We start from the raw sequence: 9802 nt of genomic DNA on the forward strand, positions 1-9802 counted from the left end.
ATCTTGATTAAAACAGAAGCATCAAAATACCTTCAACAGATTTTTAAAGCCTGTCCCTAAATCATCTTCTGTATACATGTATTTATATAAAAATAGGATATTCAGCGAGGGCCCAGGTGACAAGCTGACTCTTGATTATTGAGGGTTCTGACTGAGCAATATAGTCATTCTGAGACAGATGTAACAAATTAAAAGCTGTTGTCATTTACAACTTTGGATTTTCAGAATAACAAAAGATAATTTTTTTTTTTTTTTTGCAAATATATGACAGAGTGCTCTCGCCTTTACAAACATGGCTTCCTTTGTGACTTCAATTTTATCACAATTCTGCTCCTGTCTGGATAATGTGATAAATGATTCACTTTTTAGGGGAGAAGCAGCAGACATTCCTTTTATCCACCAACTGGACTGAATCTCCAGGCCTGGGCTCATAAATGCCACCACTGGGTAAAGAAATGTCAAAGAACCGAGTTGAAAAAGAAGTTTCTTTTTCTTGAAAGTCCTGTGCGTGGAGCTGGAGCACATCCCTTCTTCCCAGCCCCAGGGCAGGCTATCATCTCCGATGACACCACAGGGATGGCAGAACCCCCAAACCCCACCTTTGCCAGAGCCTAGAGGGGATGGAAGGGATGAGATGTTGGCCCGTTCTCTCGAGTGCAGCTTCCTGTTTGATCACCGGCCGCTGACCTCCATGTCTCCAGAACAAGGAGCCGCGGCCGAGAACACGCCACCGAGCCTGTATCGACTCCCTTTGGCCCTTGTTCCATCCAAATATGAAAAAAGGGTTAATTGTATTTAACAATATGCTCTCTAATACCCCCTACACTCCCCATTACCACCAGCACCACCCTCCACTCCTTGATTAGAATTAGAATCACATCTGGCGCCATGGTCTGTCCCTCATTACTGCTGAATCTCATTACAACCTGCTCCCGTGGGAAGGCCCGCGCTGCGTTTTTAAGCACTTTCCTCTTTCTTCCTGCCTCTTGCTCATCTCATCTGCCGTGCCGCTCCCTCTCTTCTGCGTTTACATTAGCGGAAGTCCTCATCTGAGAGAATGACTGAGCACCACCAGCCCTCCTCCTCCTCCTCCTCGAGCTTGGAAATTGTTTTAGAGTGCCAATTAAAGTAGGTATGTTGAGTTTTCTTTTTTTTTTTTTCCAAGAGCATGTTTTATTCAGAGTGTATTATTTGTTGTGCTCAAAAAAGAAGATGGAAAAAAGGCCCTTGCTAAAATAGGACTAGCGGAGGAAGTTCCACTTACTTGCGATAAAAACTACACCAAAGGTTTGGAAATATCGTCAACATAAGGAAAATGGGGGAGTTTATTTATGGTGCCCTGAAGTCCTACTGAATAATAGAAGCCTCAACATTTGAAACTTTGTTCTTTCTCACCCTCGTGCAAACACTGTGCCTAACTGGGAATTAATTTTACCGGAGAGAAAAATAAAGAAATCTGTAAAGTTTGAGTCCAAAATGTTTTACCTCAGTGAAATATTAATTTAAAACTACTGCGGGTGGGAATAGTTCCTCCTGCACACTTAGCAGGGAAAGAGGAGCTCAAACTTATAATCAAAGCCTTTTATTTGTACTTGATGTTAGCAAGAGAAATAATAAAAAATATGAACAAAATACACTGATTTGAGAAAAAAAAAAAAAGGCTTCACAGTGATTTCTGATAATATTGATCCCTATGTCGGAGTGCAAGGCCCTCAGGGTCACAGGGCAGCCCTGAGGTGTCCCTAATCGCTGGATTCTAGATCATCGGTGAGTCACAGAGCGTGCAGGGCGCCTGCAGTAACTTCTTGATCCACTCGGGTTCTGCAGGAGAAAGAAAACGGGTCGCATTTGTACTCCCGGTATCGCGCTCGAAAAAGATGACATAGACTTTTAAAGGAGTTTTCAGACTTCATTATGTTAATGTGAAGAGAACACTGCCGCTGTGACACGCAAGACGTCCTTTAATGTTCTCAACACGGCACAGAAAACTTTCAGAGCACAAGTTTAACATTAATCAAGACTTTGGTTGAGTTTGGGTGCAAAAATTGGAAGTTTTTATAGATACAACAAAGAACTTCTAGGTCTAACAGAGAAAGAGTTCATTGTTTGCTTCGTCTAAACTTAAATCTTGATCTTGATTCGTTTACTTAGCGTGTTAATGCGTTGTTTACTTTCTTTTAATGAATAATAACTGTAAGTGCAAATCAGCCAGTTGTTCCATGGCATGAACACAGCCAAACTTGGAATATAGAACATGTTAATAAACCAAAAGGGGTCATGCCATGAATGGGGCCCTTTTCCACAAGACTTGGAGATAATTTGCCTTCAAATGTGAAACTATCACGCGGGGATGTCGCCACTATAGGACACTGCTGACTTTGTTTTCTGCAAGCGAACAACTTTATACATCATTGATAAATAAGTCTTTAGTTATATTTAATAGTGGGATTTAGAGGCACAAAAACAGTTCAATTAATCATCAACAGGGGATTGTTTTTTTGTGACTAATTGCAGGAAGGGAGGAGGATGAGGCGACTATGAGACTGAAATCAGCTCCAGAGATGGAATGTTGGGCTTACCCTCAGGCTCTGGCAGTTTGGCGATGGAATCCTGCAGGAGGCATCGTCTAAACGTCAGTGACTGGCAGGCTTGGTGTGACAACACACACCTGGAGGACATCAAGAGGAAGGCATTTGAGACCGCTTACACACCCGCACGCACATCAAGATACAGCTGATATTTTAAATGACTGATGGACGCAGTTTTCTCTGAACCCACCAGAGACTTTATGCTCGAGCTAACAAGAAGACAGCAAAACTGTGACTGAAGACATTTATGAGACAATAAGAGTGGTGCGCGGGTAAATATCACGAGGTGAGAGGCTTGATTATTGCGCAGTCGGGACAAACAAGCCTTCGAAAGAGGTATTTGGCGTTAGCATTCGATACGTGTTCTTTTAAGCTCGACGGCGGCATTTGATCTCACCAAGCGTGCTACGGCCAAAGCTAATAAAACATCTTTATTGAGTCTTTACAGCTGAAGTGAGTGGAGGCGAGCTATATACCTGAGCCACAAGTGACCATTTTCACACACTGTCTGCTTGTGATCTGAGAAAGGCAACACCTCCCGACACAGGCTGCAGTGCTCCGAGAAGGTCTGCTTGGCCATTTTCTTCTTGATGTGACCAATCAGGACCTAAGAAGGATCACACACAAGTACACTGAATAAAAATACATCTGAAAATAACCCAATAAAAGGAATGCTCTCTCTGCACGGGGACTGTTTATTTTTTACTTCAAAAAAGAAAAAAACAAACTCACCCTATTGAAACTAAGGACATTAATAAATCAGGGATTAATGACAAATCCATAAAATTATAATTTTGAGATTATACCACGCTTCATCCCAGGTTTCGAAAAGCCTGTTCAATCATGACAAAGCCTGGGCCCAAAGTAGGGCCCATTAACCTGTTAGATGTAGTTAAACTGTGAAGGTAAAAGAATTATAACAAAATGTTGCTTCTGAATGGCAGGCAGGGTGAAAATGACTTTTTTTGGTTTATTAACCACGTGTATTGTGTGATTAAATGCAATTTTCTTGTCCCATTTCCCAAAACAAAAAAAACACAATGAGACTGGGTGCTGGGCTGAATTAAATTAGAGAACAGGAATATGCAAAGTTATATGTCTCTGGAAAATTTCTGAGAAATTCTGAGAATACCAGACAAATGTAAAGGTGTTACCTCTAAATCTCTGTCATTAGCGTCTCCAGAGAGGTACTCCATCAGGCCACAGGTGGGAATGCTGGTGTTCTGAGTGATGCAGGTGTTGAGGTAGACCGCCCCCAGCACCTTCTTCATGTTTTCCCTCATCAGGTGCTTCTCAATGGAGCCAATCAGAGCTTGCGTCTGTGCTAGCTTCTCCTCATAAGTAGCCTCTTGTTTCACTTCGGACCGCTCTTCCTCATATGAGCTGCCTTCCATGTCCTTTGTGTCTTCCTGGTCTTGGCTATCAACAACTTGGCTGCCTTCCTGTGAGGGTTTCCAGCGGTGTTCGGTGAGGGGGGACTGTAGGGACTGGCACAGTATCCGGACCAAAAACAGTTTGAAACGCCACAAATAGGTTGAGTCCGTTTCCCTGATCTTCTGCTCAAGTTCGTCCATCAGTGACGCAGGGATGCACTTGTCTTTCAAGATCTGCCACCTGACAAGATCAAGCAAGTCTGTCATTCTGTATAAGTTTTGGATGGGAGACTCGAGTAGCAGCGCTGATGCCATTTCTGGTGTTTTTAGGGTCATAAAGTGAACCTGGTACGTCCTATTAATGGGATGATAACCACAAACCATACCTTGAGTGCTGACAAGAGCAATATATGCACCATTGTAACTTACTGCAATGCTGTGAATCCGCCTTGCCGTTATGCTTTCGGGTCGCACCACGTCCTCCTGCTTGAAAATCAAACTGTTCTCTGTGAACGTGGGTGTCAGTTTTTTGATCCACCCGTCTATGGAGCACGTGTACACAGCGATGCCGTGCCGACTGACCGCTAACGAGAGCACGGGAAGCGAGTGCAGTCCGGCCACGTGAGAGTTGTGCACGTTAAGACCAGCCGGCGAAATCATGAGCAGACACCAGAAGACGTAGCAGCCGCGCGACGCCACAATGAGGCTGCAGCTTGTTTTTTGGATCGGGTGAACCATAGAGATGCATTTCAGGTTTCCGACGGCGATTTCGTCGCATTCCTTCCAGAGGATGATGGGGTGTCGCAGGGTGAAGTACCCCTTCACGCCTGGAAGGCTGACCGGCATGATTTTGACCGGTCCCACCTCACTGCCAACTATCAATCCACTCATCCGGCGTTCTCCGTTTTCATATTCCCACCACGCCAAATCGCTAGGGCTGGTCACGCCTGACTCCATGAGGTCAAAGAACTCGACGCCGTCACCATTTAAGAAGGGCAAGACAAACTTCCACAAAACAAGGTCTCCATTCTCCATTAGAACAGCAAGAAGGACCATTTCAATGTCTATGCAGGTGTTATTGGGCTGAAAATGCTTGACTGTGTAAATGCTCGACCACTCCATCCTCAGTGGCGTCTGCATGCGGAAACGCCGCTGCAGCTCATCAAAGTCCAGGAGGTTTGCCAGTGGAGGCTTGTTGTCCTTCCCTGCATATCCTTGTTCTTTTAGCCTGTTGCTGTATTTCTTTGAGAGGTTTACCAACGTGTTCCATTCGAGACGCTTGTGACTGTTGTGAATCGTGAGTCTGTTGTCAAGTGTTAGGCAGGCGAGGAGGCAGCATCCATTTAAGTCGCAGCCCAGCGGAGACCAGGCAGCGTGTTTAATTCCTTTGTGCCCTCCGAGTGCTGGATTCATCACCGTGTCAGCCAGAAAAACTTGCCTTATGTAGGGGTCTGGATGCGTAGAGAACTTCTCCACTGCTTCAGCAAACTCTGCTGCCGGTCCCCCCTTAAAATGTAAACATAGTGGTTTAGTTCAGCAAGGAGTGCATGGAATTTCATGCTAAATGAACAAAAAGGTGGATTGTGCAAATCTGCTTTAGGAAGGGGCAGATTTAGGCTACTTTAAAGCTCTAACGCACAGATGTGTAAGCAATGCAGAAGCACATGGGTGGACATTGTGAAATAACTATGTTTTCAGCTGGGTTACAACATGAAACATGCATTATACACCTGATTCTGTACATAATGGTTGTAAAATTCTGCTCCACTCAATGCAAAAATCATCACTTTAATTATGTTTTCTTTTTAAAATCACCAAATAAAAGAAACACAGAGACATCCAGACATTGCATATTTTAAACTCTAATCAATAATGAGTCACATATTAATTTAATGAGGTAAATAATACATCATTAGCTTGCAGTGTTCGATCCTAAAACATACTGGATCTTTATTATTTTTACAGTTTACAGACATTTATACTACACGATTGTTACAGTTATGTTCATGTTATTATTAATTGTGTTATGTATGTTAGACAGTCCTTTTAGGGCAGCGATGTCAGTCATTTAAGTTACAACGCTAACATGTCCGGTAGTTTTTGATTCAATCAAAGGACTCAATGTTCGTGGAAATCTACCTGAAATCGATGCGCTTCGGTCGGGACAGCTATCGATGTCCGATGCAGCGTCAGATCCAGGTTGCTGTTGTTGACATCGCATACCAGCTCCATCACCGATAAGGAGCCGCTGGTGCACACAGCCAGGCGGTGGTCCTCCGACCACACGAGCGGTTGTAGTCCGCTGACAGGGGACAAGAGAGGGACAACGGGGTCCCGCTTGATAGTGCAATCTTCTGTACTGCCGTTGACGCATTCCTCAGCTTCTGGATCTTCCTTTATGAGTATATTGTTGGGTAGCGATTGCGCCTTGTCAGGCGGAATGGAGGCCGCCATGTTTTCCTTAAAACGGAAGTGACGTAATAGGAAATGGATACGAGTCGCGCTTCCTGGGTTAAATACAACTGTAAATATATTAATTATATTGGTTCTTGGTAATTACTAGAAGCCACGACAGAGAAATATAGCTGTTACAATAGTTTTTTAAAAGTAATTTTTTTCAAATTAAATGATGTCCGATAACGTCTGTCTTTCACTGTACTTTTATATTAAAGAAGTGGGACTTGATTTATATTTCCTTCAAATAATTTCAAGATGACTTTTATTATTATAGTATATAAAAATTTAAATTTACTCCTGATTTATTCTCCACACAGTCTATGAAATTTGTGGTTATCTCTCGTAAGTGAAATCAGCTATGACACACATGTGGGTATAACACGCCTCAGAGTATTTTGCAGTGATATATCCAAATGCTTGCTTCCTGCGATTGAAAACATCTGACTCACTGCCGCTTGAGAAATGTTTTCAACAGAGCATAGGCCTGTTCTCTTTACAGAGCAGTCACAGGGCTAATAGCACAAATCAAAGTGTTTTCTGTTTATTTTCCCAGATGACAGCATACAAAGTAAACATAATCAGTGTTGCTGTTAGTACGAGTTAATCATTAAAGTACACATTCTTCATATTTTATCAATTTTATCCTTACGAGATGCTAATAAACTTAATGGGATATAATTTATTTACTTTTTTTATGTCACAGCTATAATGTCCCACCTCCATCAAATTTTACATTTTTATGTTAATCGTATGTCAAGAAAATACTTCTGCACAATTGTACTACTATATAATGATATTTAAAACTGCTATTTATTTTGTCTGCTCTAAGGAAAATGTCTCGGACAGTGTGTCAAGATGTTGTGCGTCGTTATTTTAATTAGATTCGATTAACTGAAACTTTAATGATCTCCGCAGGGAGATTCTGTAATGTATGTGACACATTCAGTCAAAGAGGAAAAGTAACAGCGCTGACACTCGAGAATGACACGTTCCCCACTCTGATGAAAGGACGAGCCCAGTTCTTGACAGGCACAGCATCAGTCATTTCATGAGTCCGAGCGCAGCCGCTCATCACCACGAGACATCATTAACTGTCATAATCCATCATTAATTAACAAATTTATGAAAAGACACTGCGGCTGAAGGCCTGGTTATATATCAGCATGCTTCATGCGATGAGACACCGCACGCTCCAGGACCGGTCAAAGGCCAAACTGTTGCAGTGGGATTCAGAGCCACAGCCTGGGAGGCTGATTTGTTACAGCTCTGCTCGCAGTCGCTGCCCGCCTCTCGGCGCGATGACAGCGGGATTTCAGCAGGCTGAGTTATTTGTCACAAAACAAATTGTTACAAATCTGCGAGACAAATATAGAAAAACGCGCCCGCCATGTTTTAATCCCTCACTTTTCTGTCTTTTGTTTCAATAATCGAAATGAATAAATGAACGCAGACCATGGTATGTTTCATTCTTAATGAAGCGTGTAGTGAATGAATATTTCACACACCTGCTGTGTGTCTTTGGTGGGTTTTGACTGGGGACCCAATCCCAGCCTGCGATGTATGAATGTTGGATTAAACATTCATCAAATGCTGTCACAAAAACTTTATCCTCTCCTGTCAACCACACATAAAGGCACAAACAGGGCCCACACAGACCAAAGAAGCCCAGCCAGAAGTTGAACTTCAGCCCTTGGTTACTTCCTGTTTGCTAGAATTATTTCAGCTGCTCTGTGGTCATGTTTGAGGGTTATGTTATGCCATGCGGGTATATGGATAAGGATGGGGTCAGCACAGGTCAATCCTCTACATCTCAAACGTCCACCTGCTGTGTTGTTATTGCCTGCAGGTTTCTCCACAGCCGTTCAATCCTCAGAGGAACGCATCCTGTGCTGTTTGCTCACTCCAGTGTCGCTGGAGCTGCTTACACGAATCTTGTGAGGAAGCCCACAGGGACGTTTTGATGCATGGTTCATCATACATGTTTTAATCATTCAGTCTCTTAGACACCTCCCAGGAGAAGGCTGCTGCAGCATATTACCGAGTACACACAATTAGTGATATAATCATTATGATGATAATGAAATGTATTTAGAGCATATCGGTGTGGTTCATTCCGTTTGGGGAGACATTAGCAAGACTGCCGCTTTTGAAAAGCATCGGTGCTCTCGGGCTCCTGGCGCTCTTCCTCTGGAGAGGGGCAGAAGCCGGTAGGATGCCACGTCAGAGATTAGCAGTCATAGCAGTCGACATGGCGCCCCTTCTGTGTCTTCAACTGTGAAAGCCTCACCTGACAGGTGTTGCTCCCAATAAGTACTCCTATGCCCCCCTCATGCGATCCTTGGAAGGGAAGAACAAGAAGGCGTCCCATCCCCCTACAGTACCGCTTGACAGGCTGTGTAGCAGCTGAAATTCAGAGATTCACTGCACTTAAAAAAAAAACACTGTAGCAAATCCCCTCCTCGGTGAGAAAGTACTGTTAACATATCAGTGAAATACAGCATTGGCATTATAGCAGCTCCCCTCAGGGATGGTCAGTCACATGTGAAAGGTCAAAGTGATAAGATGTCAGGATCAGAGGCGAGACTGTGTTGCTGCAATAGACCCGCTGAGTGTGAGGCCGATAATCAAGCATCAACAAAATTGATTTGAATTGATCCTGAAACTTATATCGAATTGTTTAGGTAACATCCAACTGTCAAACAACACATTCAAAAATCATGAAGTGAAAAAGGAAAAAGCAGAAATGGCACCTATTGAAATCAGTCCCATACAAAGTATTCAAATACCACAATGTAATAAAAGTAAGTAAGCACTGGTTACATTAAATTAAGGCAATTTTTAAATTGTGTTTTTGTTTTTTGTTTTTTTAAAACCATGCATCCATGCATTACTTTCACTCATAAATTAAATAAATATGTTTCATCATGAAAACCTTTGACATGAAGCACAGGCTTTATGTCAAAGGTTTGCATGAATATTGTACTGAAACAGTATATTTATATTTACATCTTTTTTATTTAACTGTTCTTAATTATTATTGCAATGGAGCTAAAGGCCACAGCTAGATTTTTAAAACAATTTAATTGAGGAATGTACAAAAGTATTTCCCCTAAAACATTGGATTTAATTCCAGCATGAGTTTTACATTAAGTAAAGGATAAGAAGCTGATATTTATTGAAATTTCCTCTGAAAAAGACAACCTGTAATTGCTCAGATTGCACAGCTCCTGCCACCATTATTATGGCCACTGTTTTATTAAAGGACAATGTGGCCATCGATTCAATGGGCTTTGGGAATAAAACCAAGGTTTCTATTTATTGTCAGAACTAATGGCTGAATTATTCATCCCGTGTGATGATTAATTAAAAGAGGTCCCGGGTCCT

General features: G+C 42.5%; 1 protein-coding gene and 1 long non-coding RNA gene across 2 annotated transcripts; both read right to left on the reverse strand.

The window, feature by feature from the left end:
* Positions 1 to 1566: 1566 nt before the first annotated feature.
* gtf3c4 (general transcription factor IIIC, polypeptide 4) lies at positions 1567 to 6429 on the reverse strand. The gene is made up of 5 exons (XM_003978379.3): positions 6101 to 6429; positions 3743 to 5467; positions 3065 to 3195; positions 2580 to 2668; positions 1567 to 1821 (listed from the first exon to the last, which is right to left on the reverse strand). The coding sequence occupies exons 1-5, from the start codon at positions 6413 to 6415 to the stop codon at positions 1757 to 1759; spliced, it is 2325 nt and encodes a 774-aa protein (XP_003978428.2). The 5' UTR covers positions 6416 to 6429; the 3' UTR covers positions 1567 to 1756.
* A 2079-nt stretch (positions 6430 to 8508) lies between these two features.
* Positions 8509 to 9238, reverse strand: LOC115250219 (uncharacterized). The gene is made up of 3 exons (XR_003888818.1): positions 9169 to 9238; positions 8706 to 8821; positions 8509 to 8605 (listed from the first exon to the last, which is right to left on the reverse strand). It is a non-coding gene; the product is annotated as an uncharacterized lncRNA (long non-coding RNA).
* Between the last annotated feature and the right edge of the window lie 564 nt (positions 9239 to 9802).

Source organism: Takifugu rubripes, chromosome 6, assembly GCF_901000725.2.
Source record: "Takifugu rubripes chromosome 6, fTakRub1.2, whole genome shotgun sequence".
NCBI classification, from domain to species: Eukaryota; Metazoa; Chordata; class Actinopteri; order Tetraodontiformes; family Tetraodontidae; genus Takifugu; species Takifugu rubripes.

Coding starts and splice junctions, on each gene's coding strand:
- gtf3c4 (XM_003978379.3), bottom strand. CDS start 6,415: ATGGCGGCCTCCATTCCGCCTGACAAGGCGCAATCGCTACCCAACAAT. Junction 5,468..6,100: donor CCGAAGCGCATCGATTTCAG/GTAGATTTCCAC, acceptor TTACATTTTAAG/GGGGGACCGGCAGCAGAGTT. Junction 3,196..3,742: donor CTAATGACAGAGATTTAGAG/GTAACACCTTTA, acceptor GATCCTTCTTAG/GTCCTGATTGGTCACATCAA.